The sequence below is a fragment of the Salmo trutta genome, chromosome 9 (assembly GCF_901001165.1).
Source record: "Salmo trutta chromosome 9, fSalTru1.1, whole genome shotgun sequence".
NCBI classification, from domain to species: Eukaryota; Metazoa; Chordata; class Actinopteri; order Salmoniformes; family Salmonidae; genus Salmo; species Salmo trutta.
The window spans coordinates 14,862,146-14,887,349 of NC_042965.1; the positions used below are offsets into that span (position 1 = coordinate 14,862,146).

The following is a 25,204-nucleotide window of genomic DNA, read 5'->3' on the forward strand; positions in this document are numbered from 1 at the left end:
GTTACCTGGGGGAGAAAAAGACCCAGGAAGAGGGTCAGAGGAAAGGTTAGGTGACTGTCAGGGACAGCAGAAATATTCAAGCGAGCAGAGAGAAACAGAACCCAAAGTCAGTGAACGCTAGCAGGTGTTCTCTGGCATCTAAAAGCTACCTCTATCATACCCTGTCTTTCTAGAATGATGCAGTAGTGCCCTCTAGTGCTGTGCAGGACAACAGCTACTTTCAATTTCTCTGTCCAATTCATTCCAAACCTCTCAAAACACACCTATCAGGTTTTCATGATAAATGTTAAGCTACAACATCCATTCCATTAGGCCTTTACATTACAATTGATATGAAATATAGAATAGTATATAGTTATACTAGCCACAAATTACATCAAGGCAGTCTAAAATATGCATTTTGCTGTTATCCTTTTTGGACCCTAAAATGAATGCCTATAAGTGTCATGGAGATTTGTGTCAGTTTAGAATATATTGAAAAATAAATATGCTAGGTTTTAATGTGCGTATTAAGATGCAGTTTGCTTATTTTTGTAACCTCACATATGTATTACATTTGTGTGTTATACAGGAGGCTGTATGAATGTGCAGTTTATTTTCATTTATAGTTTGACTGCACTTTGCTCACTGTTAGGGATGGACGGAGATGGGGACAAAGTTCACAGAAAGCGCATGGGGAGGAGGGGGAGGGAAAAAAAGACCTTTTAAAGCATAACAGCAGGTGGAGGGCTAAAACCAGACAGCTCAGCTCAGAACGAGACGAGGAGAAAAATCAAACGGGGGAAAATGAAAGCAAACTTTCTCTATTCCTAAACTGAAGGACAGAAATGCAATGATTCCAGAAGCCAATTGCTCTGTTTTTTGTGTAAGCGCATGACTGCAGTGTGTCTGTGTTGGTTTGTGTGTTTGTGACCTGTGGCCTGCGTAGTCTGTGTGCTGTGTTAGTGAGGTAAAGATTAGGCAACAGCGTAATGGAGGGAGAGGAGAGGAAAGGAGAAGCAGGGCCCGGCCCTGGGCGTCTGTCTGCTCTCCAGGAGCAGCTGATCTGGGCTCTGCTGGGCTCTGGACTGTCCCGGGAGGTCCTGGTCCATGCCCTGGGAGAACTGGAGCGAGAGAGGGTCACCCCTGGAGCAGAGAAGGGGGACAGGGGGGATGGCGAGAGTTCGGAGGAGGGAGAAATGGATTTTCCACCCCCAATATTCCAGGAGCTGGAGGCCCTAGCCCCAGAAGAGGCAGCCAGGCAGAGGGCTCTGGTCGACCAACTGCTTCAGTAAGTAACTCCCAAATGTCTGCCATCCACCCTATCCTCCCCTTAACATATATAGTACATCAATTTCTTCCTTTTATCAAACCTCAAATATTAATACACACACCCATACAACAACAACAACATAGCCATACCCCTTTGTTGTGCTATTGTTCTCTCACTTTAAAAAAATAATGTCCAACTCATTTGTAAAAAAAATTATAATATTTAAAAACAAATACGTTTTAGGGTGGTTACTTGATTCTGTTTTCCATTCGCTTTCTTTTCTGCTCTCTTTTCCTGTCGTTTTCTGACCAAGAAAAGGTTCCAGAGAGTACAAACAATTTACAGTTTTACCTGGCAGCATCCTTTCTTCGTCTTTCTCAAATTTAGTCCCCCTCTCCCCCGTTCTCCTGCTCCCTCTGAGATCTCTCTTGGCCTCTGAGGTGAATTTAAAGGAGGGTTCCTCCTTTCCTGGTTACTAATTACCCACCCCATCAGTATTCTCTGTCCATTTAATGAATGAACTACATGCAATGGTTAAGAGTAACAGAAATGTGCTATGTTTGTCTGTGTGTTAGAACAGATTGAATGAATATTTACTACTATTTGGAAAAGCTCATTTAATTTCACCACATTTCAAACTACAACATATATCTCAAGATTGTAGTTTAACTGGTCATTGTATATAGCTAAAGGTTGGCCATTTTACAACACCTAGCATGAAAACACAATTTGACCAACCATGCCTTAGTATAAAAATGCATCAAACATAGATACAGCTTTTGTATGTTAATATACCTAATACAAATGTTATGTACTATTGCTAGTCGTCAAGGTTTGTGTTGCAGCAAGTAGGCTATGCATATCTTTATGGGTTTTAATTCCAGTGACCAGAGAGAGCTGGACTTTGCCCTGCTGTGCTTCCCCTTATCTCTTATTGTCAACATCCCTCTCTCCCTCCCCCTCTTTAAGCATATGTGTTTTGTCTGTGTGTGTGTGTGTGATAGGGAGGATCCATGGCGCGTGGCAAAACTGGTGAAGAGCTACATGCAGCAGCATAACCTCCCCCAGAGAGAGGTGGTCGAATCCACAGGCCTCAACCAGTCCCATCTCTCCCAGCACCTCAACAAAGGCACGCCCATGAAGAACCAGAAACGGGCTGCTTTGTACAGCTGGTATGTCAGGAAGCAGGGCGAGATTAGCCAGCGTGAGTATTTGACCAGCTGATGAGCTGACCCTGCCTTTACTGCGCTCCAGTATGACAGCTACAGTCTGGACTCTGAAGTGTAACATTTATAAATAGCTCAAATCATGACTACCTCATTCATTAATATTCACAATAAATTGCCATAAATCTATACGGTTTTGGGGATTGGGAGCTCTTACACAAGACTGAATCTCAGGATGCTAAGAACAATTATGTCAACGGATCTTGCTTACTCTTCTATGTCCTTCCTTATATCCACTTTCTGGAAAAAAGTTTCAAATAGCTTTGACATTTGCAAACTTTCCATTTCAACCATGTAAGGAAAGTGTGGTCTCCTGCTGTGTCTTCCCAATGATAGCGAAATCACAATCCCTGTACCCCAATCCTTAGACTGGTACATCCATCATGATACAGTATTCAATATGTCTGTCAGCTGTAAACAACTATGGGGGCCCACTGGTCACTGTGAGTCAAATATAGACATGTAAGGTAACATGATACTGTCCACTTTCACATTCCATGTGTAGAGAGACACACGATCTGCATGTCCTACACACACACACACACACACACACACACACACACACACGTTGCATTGCAAATTATCTCAAACTCTAATATAAAAACAGATTCCTGTGAATTAGCCCTATTGTTTTAAAGATAACAATACTGTCTGAATAATTAATAATACTGATATAACAATATGGATACTATAACAATACAATTGACGTTTATCACAAAATTCTACAAATATGCTTTCACTGACCACCCCATGCAGAGTTTACTAATGCCAGGCATGCCCTTGGGTCTGGAGAGGAGCAGGGAGAGGACGTGAGGAAGGGACGTAGGAACAGGTTCAAATGGGGACCCGCCTCCCAGCAAATCCTCTTCCACGCCTATGAACGACAGAGGAACCCAAGCAAAGAGGAGAGAGAGGGATTAGTGGAGGAGTGTAACAGGTGAGAGAGAGAGAGGGGTCAGCTAAAACAGGAAATGTTCCCAGTTCCAGTGCAATGGAGGAACTGTCCCTGTCATTTTAGCGTGTCCCCCTTAAAGACGCTTCTCTTGCTCCGGGCCCTCTATGGCTCTTCCTCAGGGCTGAGTGTCTCCAGAGGGGTGTGTCTCCGTCCCAGCTGGCTGGCCTGGGCTCTAACCTGGTGACAGAGGTACGAGTGTACAACTGGTTCGCTAACCGCCGCAAGGAGGAGGCCTTCCGCCATAAACTGGCTCTTGATATGCCTTACAACAGCCAATCAGCAAGCTCCACCAACCACACGCTCTCACACAGCCCTGAGCAAGGTAACACTCACCCTCACCAAAGTGAATCAAAATATAATTTCATTTAATCCACAAAGAGCATAATTAATTATTAGTGTTGTCATCAGGGTGTTGCTTATGTACTATTTTCAGTGCCCTTATACAGGGGAACAGAGCCAAAACTGACAGGGTGCAACATTCCCTCCTCCCAGGAAACACCTGATCCTAACTCATCCTAACAGGCTTCCTCTCTTCCAGGCATGAAGTATAGCCAGCAAATCACATGTGACAATCTGGGGTCATCGAGGGGTCACAATGGAGACAGAGGCTTGGGGGGCCGCCTGGCCAGCCCCATTCAACTGGAGCCCAGCCACACACTCCTGGAAACACACCATCACAAACCAGTGAGATCACCTACCATATTATCATTCACCATATCTCACCTCTACACACATTGTTACAATCCCCATTACACGACCACAAACCAGTGAGATGAGATCAAACAACCTCTCATTGTCACAACCAGAGTTCAGCAACTATGATCACATAATCCCAATCATCACAATACATAGATTAGTAACTGCACAACACATCAGTGTGATCACAAACCATAATAAGCAAATTATTTCACAAACCATATTACATCATAATAAGCAAATGACATCACATCGTTATATAAGACCATGAGGTCGCTAACCATATATCATCATGTAACGCAGTGAAATCCCAAGCCATATCACATCAAACTAGGGAGATCATAGACTACTTCACGTCATCATAAACCTTTGGGTATACAAAGCATCTCAATCCTCACAAGAATCTATGGCTGTGGTTCTGCCACCAACTTTCCCCATCTCAGGTATCAGGTGGTGGCCCCTTGCCCCCAGTCAGCACCCTGACATCACTGCACAGTCTGTCTGCCTCGCCTGCTCCCCACCATGGACTCATCATGACCTCCCTGCCCAGCGTCATGAGCCTGGGAGAGTCCTCTCTCCTCATAGGTAACCCATTCTACACACAGTCCCCTCCACTCAAACAGCTCTAAGTCAGAGCATAGTTATTTTTAAAACGGTCATTTCAAAACATATCCACTGTATTGTATCTTATCCTTTTCCAGTGATGATCAGAAAGTTGTCAGATATATAAAAAACTGACATTAACAAAGTAGCCTAGCCTAATCCATGTTTTCCTGGCCTGTTGGTCAATAGGTCAAACCGTACCTGTCATCAACAACGTGGGAGGCGGGTTCACCACCCTTCAGCCAATCTCTTTCCAGCAGCAGCTTCATTCCACTTCCCAGCAGCAACTCACACAGCAGTTCCAGAGTCATATGGGCCACCACAGTCCTTTCATGGCAACCATGGCACAGCTTCCATGTCACAGTAAGGCCACAGTGGCAGCATGTTACTCCTTCATTTGCCCTTTGACAGAACTACAATATGTGAAACAAGGAATGAGTGAGAGCAACCTAATAGAACTGCTAGAACTAAGGAGGGTTTCATAAAGTACCCATGCCTCCTGCTCTCAATTTCTCCACTGCAGTGTACAGCAAGTCTGATATGTCCCACTACCCTCCGTCCAGCCTACTGTCCCAAGCAATGGTCATCACTGACAGCAGCAGCCTTGGAACACTGACCAGTCTAACCACAGTCAGACAGGTACTGTGATTCTAAACATTCACCTAAAATGAAAGTGATGCCATTAATAATCAGTTGCATAAGTCTGAGTACACAGGTATAGAAAAGTCTAGACTCACTAGCTAATGATCAGTAGTAGTATTAATGTGGGTTGAATCTGCTAATGACTTTTGCATTGGTTAGATTCTGACCACAGACCCTGAGGAGCAGACAGACCAACCCATCCAGGAGGACTCCCTACACCTGCAGTCCCCTTCACCTGTGCCAGGTAAGATAAATCATGTTACTCCAAGTGTAGACTATTTCCCAAAATATGGAGTTTCTTACACTACACTAAAGGGGAGACTGAAGACATCTAAAAAAGCTACTAAGTGTGTAACACATACAGTACCAGTCAAAAGTTTGGACACACCTACTCATTATTTTTCTTTATTTTTACTATTTTCTACATTGTAGAATAATAGTGAAGACATCAAAACGTTAAATAGTATATATGCAATCATGTAGTAACCAAAAAAAAGTGTTAAACAAAGTAGCCACCCTTTGCCTTGATGACAGCTTTGCACACTCTTGGCATTCTCTCAACCAGCTTCATGAGGTAGTCACCAGGAATGCATTTCAATGAACAGGTGTGCCTTGTTAAAAGTTAATTTGTGGAATTTCTTTCCTTCTCAATGCGTTTGAGCCAATCAGTTGTGTTGTGAGAAGGTAGGGGTGGTATACAGAAGATAGCCCTATTTGGTAAAATACCAAGTCCATATTATGGCAAGAACAGCTCAACTAAGAAAAGAGAAACAATAGACCATCATTATTTTAAGACATGAAGGTCAGTCAATACAGAAAATGTCAAGAATTTTGAAAGTTTCTTCAAGTGCAGTCACAAAAACCATCAAGCTCTATGATGAAACTGGCTCTCATGAGGACCACCACAGGAAAGGAAGACCCAGAGTTACCTCTGCTGCAGAGGATAAGTTCATTAAAAAGTTTCCAGCCTCAGAAATTGCAGCCCAAATAAATGCTTCAGAGTTCAAGTAACAGACACATCTCAATATCAACTGTTCTGAGTTGACTCTGTGAATCAGGCCTTCATGGTCGAATTGCTGCAAAGAAACCACTACTAAAGGACACCAATAATAAGAAGAGACTTGCTTGGGCCAAGAAACAAGAGCAATGGACATTAGACAAGTGGAAATCTGTCCGTTGGTCTGATGAGTCAAAATTTGAGATTTTTGGTTCCAACCGCCGTGTCTTTGTGAGACGCAGAGTAGGTGAATGGATGATCTCCGCATGTGTGGTTCCCACCGTCAAGCATGGAGGTGGTGGTATGATGGCGTGGGGTTGCTTTTCTGGTGACAATGTCAGTGATTTATTTAGAATTCAAAGCACACTTAACCAGCATAGCTACCACAGCATTCTGCAGCGATACGCCATCCCATCTGGTTTGCGCTTAGAGGGACTATCATTTGTTTTTCAACAGGACTATGACCCAAAACACACCTCCAGGCTGTGTAAGGTCTATTTTACCAAGGAGGAGGAGTGCTGCATCAGATGACCTGGCCTCCACAATCACCCAACCTCAACGCCATTGAGATGATTTGGACCGCAGAGTGAAGGAAAAGCAGCCAACAAGTGATCAGCATATGTGGGAACTCCTTCAAGACTGTTGGAAAAGCATTCCAGGTGACTACCTCGTGAAGCTGGTTGAGAGAATGCAAAGCTGTCAAGGCAAAGGGTGGCTACTTTGAAGAATCTAAAATCTAAAATATATTTTGATTTGTTTAACACTTCTTGGTAACTACATGATTCCATGTGTTATTTCATAGTTTTGATGTCTTCAGTATTATTCTACAATGTAGAAAATAATAAAAATAAATAAAAATCTTGAATGAGTAGGTGTGTCCAAACTTATAACTGGTACTGTACTTCAAAGTCATCTTAATACAGCTAGAAAGTAGTAAATATAACCCATGGTATTCTCTAGCTGCCAGTCAAAATAGGGCATTTTAAATGCAGGGTTGTAATTGGAATGACAGTAGAGAAACTAGAAATTAATAACTTACCATCTGTCTTTCTTAGTTTCCTCTGGGAATTTACAGCTGTATCCTCCATCTCAGTCTAGTGAAAGTCATCCACCTCACCGCCTCTCCTCTTCGCCAGCAGACATCAACTCCTACATTCCTGCACAGATGGTCTCTACCGCACAGTAGCAACAGAATGTAACCACTATGTAATGTGAAGGGGTGGGAGCAGAGGGTGGGTGAAACAAAATAGTTTTTACAGTAAGTAGAGAACTGTAATAGAGATGTAACGCAAATTCTCAAACTACTTCTGCAGTAAGATTTTCCAGAGAAACTATAACTCATTTTGCTAGATACATAAATCTCGTCACTTGAATTAGCAGCCTTACTATTACAAAGAACGTTGTGCTCAGTGTCAGTCTGCTGATCTGAGGTCAGAGATAAACCATTAGCAACAACCACATCTAAATCCATGAAAACAGAGAATGCTGAGCGATTGATCCCCGTTTTACAATAAACATGTATATTATCAATAGAAAAGTGTTTTAATAAAAATGCTCTCAGAATTCTTGACATCAATGTAAACTGCTTTCTTTACAAAACAAGGCATAGCACTGATTGTGTTTTGGGCAGAGAAAAAAGGTCATCAAATATCTGGTGAGACTTACAGTATTCCACATTTCTGAAAGAACGTATTCCATTCCAGAAAATAACAAACTACAAAGTAGTACAACATTGCAGTGATTATTTAAAGAAAATAACAGTGTATGACCTGACCATGTTATAATGAATGCTAAGAACCCCAAGCTACAACAGGTTAACAGTTCTTACAAGTATGGAACAGCCAATATTCCAAATCACAACAAGTGAGTCCAGAAGTCTCTCAGTGCTTTTCTACTTCCTCTTCCACCCTTTCATCTGTGCCTTTTTGTTTATTTTTCTTCTTCTTGACCTTCAGCGGTAGACTATCCTCCTCAGGGCTCTTTTGGTCCTCCTCCGTTTTAGCATAAGGTGAGGCTTCTCCACAGTTCTCGACCTCGCGGGGAGCTGTCCTTTTCTTATTTTTCTCTGGGACAGGGCTGTTATTACTGTCCTCTCCTTCCTGAACCTTGTATTTCTTCTTCTTCAATTTATCTGAGCTGAGGGACTCTGGCAGGGAAGGTGTAACTGCGCTGGGGAGAGCAGATGATAGGAGGTCTGTAACTGACACTGCTGCCTCTCGCAGTCTCATCTCCAGCTCACTGTCACTGTCACTAGGGGAAAATTGCAGAAACAAACTTAAGCTGTTTATTAAACTGTTTATTAAACTGTAATACAGTAGTATTACAATATGAGTTACAGGAATATTTCAATCATGCAATGCTACTGTAAGGATTCCTTCCCAAAGTAGTTATGAAGGTGACATCAAACCACCTCACACATCCCAAAGGTTAAAAGGTCAGGCCTACATAGAACAAGCATCACCTTGAGCTGGGAACGGGCCGGCGCCTTACAGGAGGAGGAGGGGGATCAATGGTAAACTCTCCTGGGACAGATGTGGTGAACAGCCGGAATCCTTCAAAAAACCAAGAAAAAAGATCAAGACCACACACAGCATTTATATTGCATCATATTTGACATCATACAGTTCGTAACTACTGCATTAGTTTCAGTGCAAAACAACTTCTGGATAAACCCTCACCTTCATCTTCACATTTGGTTGACTGTGTGCAGGGTTTTGATGTTTCTGCAGATATCACTGAAATGCAACTGAATATCAAATTGCATAGTTAGATTAAAGTTGGCGACTGAAAAGTTGATAGGTGGAGGTAACACGAGGCGAACGCTAATGGTAGCTATAATAGTAAAACTGATGTTTCATCAACAGTTTCCCATGACAAAGAAAAAATACTGTACCTGTCAAGTATAGCACCTAATTTCTTTGCAACGTGCGCACGGAACTCCGGAGTCGTCTGAAGCTCGTTCCCATCATGTTCATGTTTAGATACAGCCACACTGTTGACCATAGCATTACATAAAACACGATTGTTCTGGAGAAGCCAAACGTGAGGCAAAACCTCTATGCATGATGGTGAATCATAATAATACAGAGGGGATGGCATGCCATTCAGAGAAAAGGAACAACTTACCGACGGGATAACTTCCCATTGCTTTCCCCATCTAAAACAACAGTCGTTACATTACTGTTAAGACTTTGCTGCTGTAATGGGGTAAGATAGTTTAGTGTGTGAAATCTTTAGCCAGCGAGCAAATCTATCTCCCACCCCACATTTGTTGTTGACTAGCATTAGCTAGCTAAGTTACATCATGTTTTAGCTAAAGCAAAAGGTTATTTAGGCTGAATTTACCTGCCGTGTTGGTATTGTGTGTACCATTAATTCCATATGTGCCAAAACTCCAAGCTGCTTCCTTAAACTTTTCCAGATCTTCCTCCTCACTGCTTGAGTCTTCAACCATCGTTCCAACGGGGGCTGACATGTTGGATCAAGTACATTTGCGGCTACAAAGCAATGCACTATGGGTAATGAAGTCTTTCGGGTGAGATATGCATGCCACAGTCAGTGTAGTGAGTTTGAGTGAACTTTAGCCAAAATGTATACAGAACATTATTTCAATTGTTTTTTTATTCCCCACTCTCCTGGCAGTATATCATCTTGCAGAAACAAAAACATTTAACGGAACATAAAAGGCAATGTTAGGAGGGCTTCTAGTTCTACTTCTAGTTCACCAAGTACACATCCAACAATATAGACAACATATGGAGTCTATGGTCCCTGAAATGTAACATTCAAAAGACAGTAATCTTTGTAGTAATGTTGAAAAAAAATCTCACTGTGAAATTTCTGTCTGTCCTAAAACACATTCAACAATAGATAAAAGTACAATATGCTCAATAAATTCAGAGGTTCCAGTTTACACAGTATGCGGGTCCAACTTCATAAGAGTGAAAAGTGAGATCAGTAGCGACCGTGTTGTAAAAGCCATAATTAGTGTTAATTTGGTGGTGCTATTAGAAAAAAAATAGTGGCTGCTATCACAGACCTTCCATCAGTAAAGGTAAAGAACAGACATCACAAGTCTATAAAGTGGTTAACATCACAGCCACATCATCATACATACCACAGGAGGTTGGTGGCACCTTAATTGGGGGAGGACAGGCTCGTGATAGGCTGGAGCAGAATGAGTGGAATGGTATCAAACACATGGTTTCCATTCGTGCTGTTCCAGCCGTTATTTTGAACCGTCCTCCCCTCAGCAGCCTCCACTGATACATACACTATACCTTCCACTTGTCATTATGAACTGTATAGTTATAATTTCATAACTAACCTCTCGTGGACAGAGGATACGGCGAGAATATGTCGAGACTCACGTGCAATTATGTGATTACGAGCAGCAGGATTGGGTTTAGGCGGTTCTTAAATTGGTGCTGTGATTTTAAAGCCTGTGTGTGGATGATAAGCGGTTTCCACTAAATTCCACAGCTACAAACTCAAAATTGTCTATGATAAAAATTCATGAAAACAAAAAATGTGCTTTTTGACCATGATAAACACGGGTGAAATTAGCAGAAGGAAGGAGATTTGGCCGAGTTTCCGTTTACAAGAGAGGCGACTTCGCACGAACGTAATCAATTGTTATCGGCATTCCCCCAGAAGTAAAACAAGAAATCAAACTTTCGCACTAATTTTACTTCTGGGTAACCAATATTATTTTATAGCTGACTGGGATATGCTTAGAATGAATTCACAAAAATATCTTCCAGCCAGCTTTTGACATGTTGGACAGGTGTGTAGCGGAGCACAGCTGGACTTCACATGAATTTCTCTCACACACAACAAAGCCTCTTGAGCTGAGAAGTCTGAATACAAGGCACATGGGGGAGGTTTCATTTAGTGTTGGAAAACTCAGTGTAACTCCAGCAGGCACGAACACACTACAAGAACATTTACAAATGCTAAAAACGTAACAGACCAGGGTTGTTGTCTGTCACCCACCATTGCCCTCAGAACAGCCTCAATTTGTCGGGGTATGGACTCTTCAAGGTGTCAAAAGCATTCGACAGGAATCCTGGCCCATGTTGACTCCAATGCTTCCCACAGTTGTGTCAAGTTGGCTGGTGGTCCTTTAGGTGGTGGACCATTCTTGATACACACAGGAAAATGTTGAGCGTTAAAAACCCAGCAGTGTTCGTGACACAAACCTGACATCTACTACCATACCTCGTTCAAAGGCACTTAAATATTTTGTCTTGCCCATTCACCCATTCAGCTTTTACCTGGTCAGTCAGTCATGGAAAGAGCAGGTGTTCATAATGTTTTGTGCTCTGTGTATATAGCTGGAGGGGTGACATGGGACACCCAATATGAATAATACAGCTTCTACACCAAGGCAAGATGTCAAATTCATGGAGCATCTGTTAGTCTCAAAGCTGAATATACAGTTTAGCCCACTATCTGAGGAACGAAGACATAGCAAAGGATCACGATTGCTACTTGAGCAGAATGAGTAGTTAGAAATTGATGACCAGAACCAAACTATTGTTCAATGAAATTAGGTAGTATCAGTTGTAATTTGCTTGCAATCCAATTGTGCCATCTGTCAACCCTTGTGTGTACAAAAGAACATAAGACCTGGTCAACTTCAATCATTGTTCATCTTACGGGCTACAAATGACCGGTATTTAACATTCAGATTGGGATCATGTAATGTTCCCTTATCCCTCTGTAGAGCTGTCTGGTAACAGTGGACTAAACACAATACAACTCAAAAACAAGGATATGCAACAAATACTGAACTCAAAGCAGATTGAAATAAGCAGTAAAGAAACCACTTAAATGTGGAAACATTAGAAAAGACAAAGGAAAACATGTTCAACATTACAAAAGAGTGATTGACAAGAGATTCCTATGAGTCCAAGCAATAGATGGGTATGAGGTATCAAATAAATGAAGCAACCTGTTTGGAAGGTAGATATGGTCCTATTTCCCCAAACCTGGGGCTGGTAAAGTTTGTTGGAATGTCTGAAGTGGGGAAAGTACACTCCTGTTCCCAAAAGAGCTACATGATGGTTGTATTCAGGGGCAATGTGACCCCTGCGTTGCATTGCACACAAGAAGCTAATCTTCAGACACTACTGGCCCCCATCGTAGGCGTAGTCTGCCTTATTGTGCATGATCAGTTTGTTGTCCACAAAATAGAAGCTGTCTGACCTGGTCTCATACGGGTGCTCCACCATTAGGCCAACTTAAAGAGACAAAAAAAGGAAATTCAGTTTGCAAATGACTTCATAAAGGAACAGCAGAACACACATATCACAGACTAAAAAAGTAAATTAATGCTGTTCAGCGCACCAAAATAAACAACCTGTAAAGGAACCATGTGACTGTCTAGTGTCCACATTCCTCCCCTTACAACGAGAGTTGTCTGACTGGCTCTGTATGGATAGTATAGACTTACAGACTTGGTCAGCTATGTTCTGGCCAGTCTGAACTTTAGCTTGTAGGGACACACACAGGCTACAACAAAGTTGATAGACGAAGTGAGAAAGATGCACTACTACTATTAGACTTACTGAGGTCCTCATGGAGCTGGGGAAACTCATAGATGTGTTCGCAAGTGTTCCGGCTGTTTGGGATGCAGAATCCGAAGTCAAAGTCAAAGTTCTTGAGAACTTTATTCTGGAAATAATGCCTCTCTATCATGCGAAAGCTGTTAACAGGCCGGTCCCCCACGGTGAACTCCACACTGAAAGCAGAGTAGAAAGAGGCACTTGAGATACTAGCAGGGACATGCTGAACATAACTGTGGGTGGTATCTGCATTCAATTGCTTCAACTATTTGAATTGTAGCTTTATTCATTGACCATCTATATTCCTTTTTAAAGTCCAAAAGTAGGATGATTCTTTCAATAGTCTTGTTCCCAGCTGTGTGCTCTGCCAAATCCTCTCTGTTGTAGTTTAGGTGGTTGCCAGAGCTGCAGGACTTAGTTTCTTGCGCTGGTAAGCCACACCAGCAAACGAAACAGTTCAGAATTTGTCAGCATAAGGGAAAGCACATACTATGGAACATTTAGGCCTTACCAAAGTATGTGGTTTTTCAATGATGAGTCATGTGACTTCTAACAATGATAATACATGTGATGTTTCCTGTTTAATCCACTGCCTTACGTTGCACCAACAGTCTGCAGTCTGAGGAAGGCTGGCGTGAACTGATAGCGCACAAAGCGCCCAGCACTGGCATCTCCATTCTCCTCATCTTCAGGGTCTGATGAAGACAACATGGATTCAAATGTAATTGCCATCCAAATAAGTGACAAAAGGTCATCTCGGATTTCAACCTAAAATTATAGCTACAACATTTGCATAAGGACTACATTCCTTATCATAGAAGGAATAACTTGGCTTGTTTGGTTTTACTTGAAATAATACAGATTAATTTAGTCTGTGGCCCTTCGGAGTAGACTCAGCAATACGATATCATACACAGCGGGGCAACTTCCTGCTCATTAAACTAATGCTCAAATCTCCCAAAACTATGGGCTGTCCCAATATATACCTTCCAATGAGGCAAGTCCACATTGTAAAGAGCCAAGTGTCATGTGTGGCAGATTTCAGCAGTTGTTTAGTGCCCCAACTGAACACCACCAGTGCACCGGTCAGCAGTGATTGCAATGGTTTCAGCAACTGGGGTGTCTCACAGACTGAGCATGGTGCCCTGTTTAAGCTGACAGCAACCCCAGCTTGATTTCTATAAGCAGAAAGTCACCCTAGTGTGTATTATGATGGCATATTGCTGAGTATACCTTTAAGATGTGGCCTATCCGAGATCTGTCACTTATGTTGTGGAAAAGTGTGAAAAAGTTTAAACTTACCACAGTTGTGAGGTTTAGCAATCTCGAAGAGCACTGTCCCAGTCTCCAGATCCCTGATCTTGAAATGTGTGAAGTCAATATTGTAGACATTGTCCTCAGGTTTACATAGATAATCTGGAAGGAAATTCGTAGTAAGCAGCACATACAGACAGGGAATCTGGTGTGTCCACAAATTCTTTGTTTGGCTGCCTCAAAACAGTGGTGCAAACTTAGCTAGCTAGTTAAAGTCAACTAACTCACTACAAAGCGAGGTATGCAGTGTTTGCAGCCACATCAAGTTAGCCAACTAGTTAACACATTAACTAGCTAGATGAGCTAGAAAAAGAATAGATAGCTACATTGATTAACTTGAATCTTATCCAAATCACATCTATCATCTCCAATCAATCCACTCCATACTAGCTACAGATTGTTACACAAGATTTACACAAAGATTTTTGGTATCCATTACCGGGAGTTACAGGTTAAGTACTGTGTAGTACACAGAATTTTCGACCAACCTTAACTTGGCGATACTATCTTCGTTCTCGATTCGGCCAAACATGTACACTGAACAAAAATAAAATGCAACAACTTCAAAGCTTGGGAATCAGTACAAGGGAATCAGTCAATTGAAATAAATGAGGCCCTAATCTATGGATTTCATATGACTGAGAATACAGATATGCATCTGTTGGTCACAGATATCTTAAAAAGAAAGACAGGGGCATGGATCAGAAAACCAGTTAGTATATGGAGTGACCACCATTTGCCTCATGCAGCACGACACATCTCCTTTGCATAGAGTTGATCAGGCTGTTGATTGTGGCCTGTGCGAAGTTGCTGGATATTTACATTTTAGTAATTAAGCGGACGCTCTTATTCAGAGTGACTTACAGTAGTGAATGCATACATTGTCATTAGTACTGGTTTTACGTGGGAATCGAACCCACAATCCTGGCGTTGCAAGTGCCATACTCTACCAAATGAGCCACACAGGACCACAGGATATTGGCGGGAACTGGAACACGCTGTCGTACACGTCGATCCAGCGCATCCCAAACATGCTCAATGGACGACATGTCTGGTGAGTATGCAGGCCATGGAAGAACTGGGACATTTTCAGCTTCCAGGAATTGTGTACAGATCCTTGCAATATGGGGCCGTGCATTATCATGCTGAAACATGAGGTGATGGAGGCGGATGAATGGCACGGTATCTCTGTGCATTCAAATGACCATCAATGAAATGAAATTGTGTTTGTTGTACGTAGCTTATGCCTGCCCATACCATAACCCCACAATGGGGCACTCTGCCATCTGCCCGGTACAGTTGAAACCGGGATTCAGCCATGAAAAGCACACTTCTCCAGCATGCCAGTGGCCATCAAAGGTCAGCATTTGCCCACTGAAGTCGTTTACGACGCCGAACTGCAGTCAAGTCAAGACCCTGGCAAGGACAACAAGCACGCAGATTAGCTTCCCTGAGGCGGTTTCTGAAAGTTTGTGCAGAAATTCGTCGGTTGTGCAAACTCAGTTTCATCAGCTGTCCGGGTCGCAGGTCCCAGACGATCTTGCAGGTCAAGAAGCTGGATGTGGAGGTCCTGGGCTGGCGTGGTTACACTTGGTCTGCGGTTGTGAGGCCGGTTGCACGTACTGCCAAATTGCACATACTGCCAAATTCTCAAAAATTAGAAATGAACATTCAATTATTTGGCAATAGCTGTGGTAGACATTCCTACAGTCAGCATGCCAATTGCACACTCCTTCAAAACTTGAGACATCAGTGGCATTGACTTGTGCCAAAACTGCACATTTTAGAGAGGCCTTTTATTGTCCCCAGCACAAGGTGCACCTGTGTAATGGTCATGCTGTTTAATCAGCTTCTTGATATGCCACACCTGTCAGGTATATGGATTATCTTGGCAAAGGAAATATGCTCACTAAAAGGGATGTAAAAAATGTGTGCACATCATTTTAGAGAAATGCATTTGTGTGTATGGAACATTTCTGGGATCTTATTTCATCATGAAACCAACACTACATGTTTCAGGTTATCTTCTAAAATGTCTGTTTCCAGTTGCAGGTAGAGCGTTTGAATTTAGAAAATTGTCTTTTATTAAAATATATATATTTTTTCTACATTAAGTAATCCAACAATGTGTATGCCGCCATCTTGGCTATTTAAAATCTTCACTGATTGAATTAGACAGGTGGGTCCACCTCGAATTCAAACGCACCACCTACAACTGGACAACTGTGCTACATCAAACTGTAACTAACCTGTAACTCCCAGTAATGGAAACCAAAAATATTTTGTTACATCACATTATCTGCTTTAACAATCTGTAGCTAACTCCATACATACCCCGTGTAACAGCACACAGACCAAGGATTTCATCTGGTGTGATGTCTCTTCCTAGCGCCCTGAGCTCATCTTCTGTAACAACAGGCCGCTGTTTATCCGTTTGATTTCGTCGCGACTTGAGTCTCTTCGTCACATCTCCACCGGACTTTCGCTCCCTGGAATTTGCATCTAGCCCCATATCGGTGTCCGGTCCTTTAACTGTGGCTGCCGTCTCGTTCCGAGAGTTAGAGCCGCTCATGTCTTGATTGTTCTGTGCTTGTTTAGTCAACTGCAACTTTCACTAAATTCAAGATGGCGAAGCGTCTCTATGGAGAACCTATGCTGAGAACAGTCGATTGTAATTGGCTGAAAACGTAGGTGGTTACCGTAGTTACCAGTAGGGCGGGATGTTCAAAAACGTTGCAGGCAAGGTAAATGTTTTTGCATCTTTAACCTAGGTTGCAGGTAAATGGAATTCCAATTAGGGAACACCTAAGTATGGTACAACTCCATGAAAATGGTTTCACTATACCAATGTAGTTAAGTTTGCCCATGCTTTTTATTCATCATCTCTCAAACGCATTACTGCCATTTCATCCTACCGACCATACATTTCCCACGTCCCCCCCATAGAAATATAATATAATTGTAGTTCTCATTATTTGTGACGACTGCAGTATCTCAGTGATACAGCATGTTGAACCGTTCAGTTATGAGGGCAGGGTACTGCAATAACCCTAAGGATAGTAGAACATGGGATAAATCATAAAGAAACAATTTGCTAAAACACCAGTTAGATAAAATAGCACATTTATTAAGAAGAGACAGCATTTATCAGCAGTTCCTACTTTGTAGATGTTATTTGCAGAGCTAAAACTGAGTAAGGTGGGGGGCACCTCAAATTACTCCATCAGTCCACCTGTGGCCTGAAGCCCTCAGGGCTGGGAGAAATCAATAAGGAGAGTAGGATTCCTTATTGGCATTGATCACTCTCACACACATTCACACTAATTCATACATACTCTGTGACTGTGTGTGGAGCACAAGAGTGTATGATTGTTGTCTGTACCTCAGTGGGGATAATGGGAGAGCGATGCAGCTAAATGTAATTATTGAAGACTTAGGCCTACATATCTATATGACGGCAAGCCTTTGGTTCTTATCCAAGGTGAGCTTATGTAGGGTTAGGATTTTTGCACACTAGGACTTTCGTGGGCAAAAATAAAAACCATGCAATTAAGTAATGAAAAGCACACCAAAAGAAAGGAACTTCAAAACAGATAATGGTAAAACACAAATGTATTCAAACCAAGGCAAAAATGACTCAATCAAAACAAAATTACACACAAATAACAGACAAATGCTTTGAAAATAAACCAGTTAAATCATGGTAAAAAAAAACAAAAAAAAAAAAAATCGATCCTGAGGAAAATGTTAAAGCTACAAATCTTTATTAATCATTTAGCAAATATCTCAAGATTAAACCCCACTTTCTTACTTAAATTATACAATATAAAATGTAAAGAATTCCATACTCCGCTAATCCCATTTCTCTTCCTGACAGTCAGTGTTTGCCTGGCTGTCATCCTCAGCAGAAAGGCCACAGTCTTCTTTACAATTAACCATTAAAAAAAATACCTAACACCTCAATAATAACAATATTTTGATGAAAAAAAAAAACAACCGCTGTCACACTACAATAAGTGTGATATTGTACCGTACAGTATATACACACGCAACTGTGTAGATTTCGATTAGCCAACAAACAAAAGATTGACATTTTTTGCAGTTTTTCAACTAAGGAACAAAGGTGCTTCTGATTATTTATGGATTGTTTCTTTTTTATATATAAAAAACACAAATAAACCAAACTACTATCAGCTGACTATTAAGTATTGTAACCTCCCCTGGCTGTTTTTTCCAGCAGCATGGAACATGGAGGGAAACCTCAGGAGTGAGGGGATTTACAACACCTGGATCATCTACTTGTCAAGTAGCAAGTGTGAAATCAATGACAAGTGTGGAGAGGCTTGGGGGAACATAAGACAAGGCTTGGTAAAAGACGTGTCATTCTTGGAAAGAGCTACGTTCTTGATACAGAGGCAATTGGACACACAAAAACAACGCAAACATGCAGCTACTGACTTCCAGGCTAACTGTATGGAAGAATATAGGATGTTACTGCGACACCTTAGAGACAAATAACAAAATGCTGCGGTCTACTTTAAGGCAAGTTTTAAGACAAGGTATGCTAGGGATTGATGAGACAAAAATACTGGCCTAAACTGAACTATTTAATGGAGAGACGGGGAAGAGGAAAAACATGCGCACACCCATATCTACGCACAGATGCATCGTGAATAGGCTATAGATCATGATTAAGACTGGTGCAAGCACACTGTTTTTACATCATGTTGATTTGACTAATAGTGCCTCAAATTAGTTCTATAAAGTGAGCAGGCTAAAAAAATAAAATAAAAACTTTTCCCTGGGAACATAATTTCAAAATTGCAATAAAATAATTCTTAAGAAGGCCGCTCTCAAGCTTGCTGGTCACATCCAGTTTCAATTTAGCCTACCACTGAAAATCTTGCTTAGCAACAGATGTTTAACATAACTAGTTCTTTCTAACTCATTTCACTTTCTAACCCTCTAGGTAGCTATGGATAACTGATTATTTATATGCATGCATGTATACACACAATTGTTCTTCACATTGTAAGTCCTACATTCATGTTCCAATATTTTTAAAGAATCCAGCAGTATCTCAAAGAGGACATTACATAAATACTAAATAAAATAAAACGCTTAGGCTCTTCCAGTTATTATAACTCCTAATGACACAAATTGTATCGGGATAACTTCTGATGTTCACGTTCTATCTTGACCTAGTACTTAATCATCACTACAGCACCAACAATGTGAGTAAAAAAACTAAATCATATTAATCACAGAGTTATGAATGGAGGATTACTAACAGTTTCATAAAACAAAATTTTACAACACAAAACACTCTTTGGTGAAACAAAAAGGCATGCACAATCATAAAATGAGCAGAAAAGGCAGTGACCATGACAAAGGACTACACTACATGCATCTTTGAGTCAATTTAGACATGTTCCTGATTCAGGACCTGTCCCACTAGAGTATTTGTTAAATGATCCCTCACTGTTGGCAATGTAACTCAAATCGCTCAGAACTATTTCACATAACCTTTCAAAAGGTGGCCTTTCATCAGCTGCAAACCAAGCCATGTACCGTTAAGTGGAAAACACAGAAGTTAGAGGGTTTTATCAATGTGATTAAAAACCAGGTAAACCCTCAAAGGATTCAATTTCTGATAACGTTATAGTCTAGTTGCCTCAAAAGGTACCTGCAAGGTCAGATATTTATACGTGCCAGCACAACAAGTGGACTTCTTACTTGTGATCACATTTGAGGAAACTTGCATCAGCTATATGAAACAGCACAGCATGGGATAGTCCCATTGAGGTACACATGCATTTTTAAAACATATTATGCAACAGAATTGTGAAACCCACCTTGAATGTGATAACACTTCATCAGCAGTCTTATAAAACAGCACATGAAATGTCAATGTGCTGCAAAGAACAGGCTGTAACAGTATGAACTTGTTGAAATTACTGGTATGTTGTCTTCCTCAGACTATGGCACATCTTATATCAAAAGCTAAATTACATTTTTGCTCTAAAACACCAGCACGTTGGGAGATAATCAAACACAGAAATAAAAAGTCAAAAAGAGCAAGCAAAAACATTCTAAAGCCTAACTGATCAAATTGTTAACCATCTCCCCCTAACCTCCACCAACAACGCAATCTCTAAAACAAAATATCTTCAATTTTTTAAGAATCTGTCAATTTTCATGATTTCACCTCCTGTTCCATCTCTGACTAAATACCGGGCCTGATTTTTTGTTGATCAGCATAGCAGCTCATCTGCATTCCCTTCACTCCAAGCCACACCTCATCCAAAGCCATAACAACAAGTTTATCTATAAAGAGGGACAGCCACTAACACTTCAGAACCCCTCAGTATAATCCCAGGCACTTCCTGCCAGACAAGAGAATCCTGGTTTGAAAGTGGGAAATCCTGTCTTATTTCTTTGTGATGTGGTAATGTGCCACGTGGTGAAAAGGTGTCAGATGTACAACACACACAAACTCTCTCCATTCCCTTTTCTCTGTGTCACCTTAGTCAGTGAGGAAGGCATTTTATTTTGCCGCCTGCAGAGCATTCCAAATTTGTGGTCTCTTTTGTCCTCTGTTATCACCATTCTCCCCTTGGATCTTGTGCTCTCTCCCATCTGTATGCTTGCCTTGTGTCTTTGATGTCACTTTGACCCCACCCCCCCCCCCCCTTTCTTCAGTCTCTTGTCCTTCATGTCCCCGTTTCCCCCTCGAACTTACGTTCTCACAGCCGACAGAGGCAGAAGAGTGTAGGGATGAACACACCGAACGCCACCAGGATAGGGAACATGAGGCTGCTATTGTCGGCCGCATACGGGTTTGGCGTTCTGGGGCCTGACTGGACCTTGTACTTGGGAACTGTCGAGGTACTCTTCTTACCACCCTCCTCGCCTACCTCAGTCTCCTCTTCCTCCTCCTCTTCAAGTTCGTCACGTTTCTCCAGTCCAGGGTGAGGCTGGAGTTTTGGTACATCTGAGATGCAGAAAATATAGAGGGGGCTGAGATTACGGGTTTAAAGATAGTGTTAAATGAAAATAGAAAGGTAATCAAATATTTTGTCATACAGAACTTGAGGATATTGAGGAGAGGTTGTGATGACTTTAGACTGGATTGTACATACAATTAATTGATTCAGGAGCAAATGAAAGATGATATTGAAAATGAATGGGATAAAAAAGAGCAAATATTCCATAATAATACAACATGCCATTACAATTCTTTAAAGAATTTCAGAATTATAAAGACAACATCTTAGAAAATGCCTTAACTGGCACTGTTGAATATTCTCCTGTTAATAGACTGATGAGGCTCACCGTCTAATGTCCCTTTCATCACGTACAGAGCACAGACCTTGGGGTTGTCATAATAACCCTGAGAAAACACAGGGCAGGTTATCAGTTCCCAGCAGAGATAAAGCCACGTGTCAAATGAAAGTTTTGAAAAACACTATCCTACCATTATTTGTAAAAAATATTAATGGCATAGAAAAAGCCTAAACAAACACACATTCAGAGTTGTATGTAGGTAATAGTACATTTTGTGCTTGACCGTTTAACTTGAGGACACTTCTGATTTTTTAATGAGTCAGGAGGAGAGGAAAAAACATTATTCACTGACACACTTCAACTCACCTTGACAAACTCCACAGTGAGCTTGCCGTTGAAGGTGGACACCTCTCCCTGGACACTCAGCTTACCGCGGCGTATGGAGAAGGGCACTATTTCGTCATGAGCTGTACTGTGACCGACCCGCTCAAAGATATCCAGGTCTTTCACCACCACATGGTCATTAAGGCGCACATCAAATACCTGTCAAAAGGATAATTTCAGTCAGCCAGATTCACAACATCAAAATAGCATGGGAGGCCTCCCGAGTGGCGCAGTGGTCTAAGGCTCTGCATCGCCGTGCTAGCTGTGCCACTAGAGATTCTGGGTTCGAACCCAGGCTCTGTCGCAGCCGGCCGCAACCAGGAGACCCATGGGGCGGTGCACAATTGGCCCAGCATCGTCTGGGTTAGGGGAGGGTTTGGCCGGCAGGGATATCCTTGTCTCATCGCGCACTTGCGACTCCTGTGGCGGGCCGGGCGCAGTGCCCGCTGACATGGTCGCCAGGTGTACGGCGTTTCCTCCGACACATTGGTGCGGCTGGCTTCCGGGTTGGATGTGCATTGTGTCAAGAAGCAGTGCGGCTTGGTTGGGTTTCAGAGGACGCATGGCTCTCGACCTTCGCCTCTCCCGAGTCCGTACGGGAGTTGCAGCGATGAGACAAGACTGTAACTACTACCAATTGGATACCACGAAATTGGGGAGAAAAAAGGGGTGAAAATACAAAAAATAAATAGCATGGGAAATACTCAGTCCTAAGTGTACAAGTTTGTAAGAAGTATTTATAGATTACTAATAAAATCACTACCTTGCAATAAAACATCTGCTGGAATTTTTGGTTAATTTTGAGACTATCAACATCATCTAAGTTGAACAACAATCTTTGCTGACAAATTAGAATAACATTACCATGACTTACAGTTTACTGGACAGAACTTTGAGATCTAAACAGAAAACATTATGATGATTTGATTGGATGGCTGTCATACCTTCTGCTGAGACTGGGCAAAGTAGACTTCTGCATACTTCATGACTAGTATATAGTCTCCTTCTTCACGAATCGGCACCTCATAGCCAAAAGTATCCTCATTGTAGCGTTCTGTCTGGTAGAGAACCTGGTCTTCAGGACTAGAACGCAATATGGGCAGACGGACTCCATAATCTGATGCTAGAGGGAAATACAAAGAGTAGATTGCTTACTACGTTGTCGATTTATAAGCAATTCAGTCGCATTTGCACCCAACACTTCTCACATAAGCTTACACAATACAAACCCATTTGCTTACCCATGTACTGGAACAGTAGTGATGCCTGCATACATTTACTTTCTTGTACTGTATTTGCACACAAACGCTGCAAACAAGGCAAATAGTGCATGCATTTTTATGCCTGATAAAGTCATTTAAAAAAATGTGAGACGCAAACTTTCTGGCTAACCATGGTTTGGCATGTTCAAATATGAATGACTTATCTGTTCTGGCAAGTTAGTGGTGATAGCTTAGCGGCAGGTAGCCTAGCTGTTTTTGAAACATGGGACAAACACTTTACATGTTGCATTTATACTTTTGTTCGGTATATTTCCTGACAGACCCATTTGGTCTTTAGTTTTAGTAGAGTGGATGTAAGAAACGATCTGAAATGTCGCTTCTGGGTGAAGTGTTTTTCATCAAATGAATAGATGAACATGCCGTGGAACTAAGCAAAGTGGCTATCATACAGTGATGAAACGTCCTATTTGATGTTTTATCCTCTACCTCATACTTTACTTTTAATTAACTACTCATGTTATTAGTTTGCAATTATTGCTTTTAAAGAAATACATTTCTGAATATCATTAGTCATCGTCGGGTTAATTATTCTTCCATGAGGTGCTTCATTTTCGAGGGAGGCACTAGAAAGTAATGCTGACTCTTCATTGGGTTAACCTAGTTAAATTGCGGAAGTCAAAACCATGCATGAGTTGATTAGCTTGAAATATGTTATTTATGAAAAACACACATCTGCAATCACACGATTACCCTCTGCCAGAAGAAAATATTTCACTTCCTTTTAGCCAAATAGCTAAACTTGTGGCTAATTTCACACAGCTCTAACGTGTAGCTGGCTAGTTAGCTTTCAATTCAATTTAGCAGTCACATTTGCTCTAGGGAACTGTATCAGTATCATACAAAGTTAGAGGTTAGCTTGGAAGCTAATAAGGAAATTACGATTCAGCCATGCCTAGACAGACTCACCTTTTCCAAGCTTTCCTTCCAAAGGATCCTTCTTAAAATGAATGCCGTGCATGTCTGTGTGAGCTTCCCCGCCAGCGTTCACTGCCCAAATAACTCGTTCAGCAAGGTTTGGGCCCCCACCATCCGCCCAACAGTGTTCAGCCAGCACCGACAACACCGCCACGACCAGCCCGGCGACCAGTGGGACTTTTACCCACCGCATTGCCATACACAGCTTGGTACAAGCAGACACACACCAGTTGGCCCAAGGAAGCTGTGTGAGAGAAGACATCCATAGTAGGTAGCTAGCTAGCACAAATGACAGCACAAAACCCTCCCACCCCCTCCCCAGATAGTCAAATATATTCAGCTAGCTAGCATGTTCACTCTCTGGCTAAGATTAGCATTGATTGTGAATATGTTGTAGCTGGCAAACGTTCGAATGTACGATCAACACAGCTTACTCTAAATAAAATGTAAAATACTCTTAGATCGAATTGCCTCGTTGGGCTTTACTACATTTAGCTAGCTACAGTACCTGTCTAGCTTGTTAGCTATCTCAGCTTGATAGCTGACCTCCTCTAGCTCTCAGCAGCTGTGGCTTGCTGAATACGAAGTTCTTACGTTGAAAAATCCTTGGTGCAACTTGCTTCTATGCCTGTTTCCTGATAAATGTAAAACCGAATAGTCCACAATCTATACTGCGGCTCTCATTGACAGTAATGGCCGTTTGGTCTTCTCTGCCAAATTGGTATGACTGACGTTGATTTCCATAGAGGCACACACATTGCATGAGGGTGTGAACGAACTGCTGGTTCACTGTACAGGAAGTGGATGACTGAAGAGACACCCAATCACATGGCATTATTGAAGTATTTCTACATATGTATTAAAAGTTTAGCATATTTATAGAAAATGCTTTGGATTCACGAATCACATACAGTTTCCTACAACCGCTGTATATTAACTTTCACTTTATTTACCAATGAGGGTCAAAGTTGATGCAAAAGAGACCGAGCTGAGGTTTGGTTGAAGTGCAACGTTGTTCAGTTGGCAAAATGCGGAAGGTACACACAATTACACCTAATGGGAGTTATTCGTGATTTTATTA

General features: G+C 41.7%; 4 protein-coding genes across 7 annotated transcripts; 1 reads left to right on the forward strand and 3 right to left on the reverse strand.

The window, feature by feature from the left end:
• The first annotated feature begins 512 nt into the window (after window positions 1–512).
• On the forward strand, window positions 513–7,941 carry hnf1a (HNF1 homeobox a). Of its 3 annotated transcripts, none has more exons than XM_029762628.1 (10): window positions 513–1,270; window positions 2,257–2,456; window positions 3,235–3,415; window positions 3,553–3,755; window positions 3,972–4,117; window positions 4,573–4,714; window positions 4,922–5,095; window positions 5,256–5,371; window positions 5,534–5,618; window positions 7,465–7,587. In XM_029762628.1, the coding sequence occupies exons 1-10, from the start codon at window positions 972–974 to the stop codon at window positions 7,467–7,469; spliced, it is 1,551 nt and encodes a 516-aa protein (XP_029618488.1). In that variant the 5' UTR covers window positions 513–971; the 3' UTR covers window positions 7,470–7,587. The 3 variants fall into 3 exon arrangements, with proteins under 3 accessions (XP_029618488.1, XP_029618487.1, XP_029618486.1); XM_029762627.1 differs by lacking the exon at window positions 7,465–7,587 and adding an exon at window positions 6,828–6,868; XM_029762626.1 differs by having other exon boundaries at window positions 514–1,270; window positions 7,427–7,941.
• Window positions 7,898–9,887, reverse strand: LOC115199999 (protein CUSTOS). Its single transcript, XM_029762629.1, has 6 exons — window positions 9,717–9,887; window positions 9,498–9,528; window positions 9,265–9,363; window positions 9,050–9,117; window positions 8,833–8,923; window positions 7,898–8,621 (listed from the first exon to the last, which is right to left on the reverse strand). Exons 1-6 carry the CDS (start codon window positions 9,844–9,846, stop codon window positions 8,252–8,254), a joined length of 789 nt encoding a protein of 262 aa, XP_029618489.1. The 5' UTR covers window positions 9,847–9,887; the 3' UTR covers window positions 7,898–8,251.
• A 2,023-nt stretch (window positions 9,888–11,910) lies between these two features.
• On the reverse strand, window positions 11,911–16,904 carry LOC115200002 (unc-119 lipid binding chaperone B). The gene is made up of 5 exons (XM_029762632.1): window positions 16,589–16,904; window positions 14,243–14,356; window positions 13,539–13,635; window positions 12,944–13,116; window positions 11,911–12,615 (listed from the first exon to the last, which is right to left on the reverse strand). The coding sequence occupies exons 1-5, from the start codon at window positions 16,824–16,826 to the stop codon at window positions 12,503–12,505; spliced, it is 735 nt and encodes a 244-aa protein (XP_029618492.1). The 5' UTR covers window positions 16,827–16,904; the 3' UTR covers window positions 11,911–12,502.
• A 456-nt stretch (window positions 16,905–17,360) lies between these two features.
• On the reverse strand, window positions 17,361–24,917 carry mlec (malectin). 2 transcript variants are annotated; one of them, XM_029762631.1, is made up of 6 exons: window positions 24,718–24,917; window positions 24,115–24,367; window positions 22,870–23,048; window positions 21,908–22,084; window positions 21,590–21,647; window positions 17,361–21,248 (listed from the first exon to the last, which is right to left on the reverse strand). In XM_029762631.1, exons 2-6 carry the CDS (start codon window positions 24,320–24,322, stop codon window positions 21,001–21,003), a joined length of 870 nt encoding a protein of 289 aa, XP_029618491.1. In that variant the 5' UTR covers window positions 24,323–24,367; window positions 24,718–24,917; the 3' UTR covers window positions 17,361–21,000. The 2 variants fall into 2 exon arrangements, with proteins under 2 accessions (XP_029618491.1, XP_029618490.1); XM_029762630.1 differs by having other exon boundaries at window positions 24,632–24,916.
• Between the last annotated feature and the right edge of the window lie 287 nt (window positions 24,918–25,204).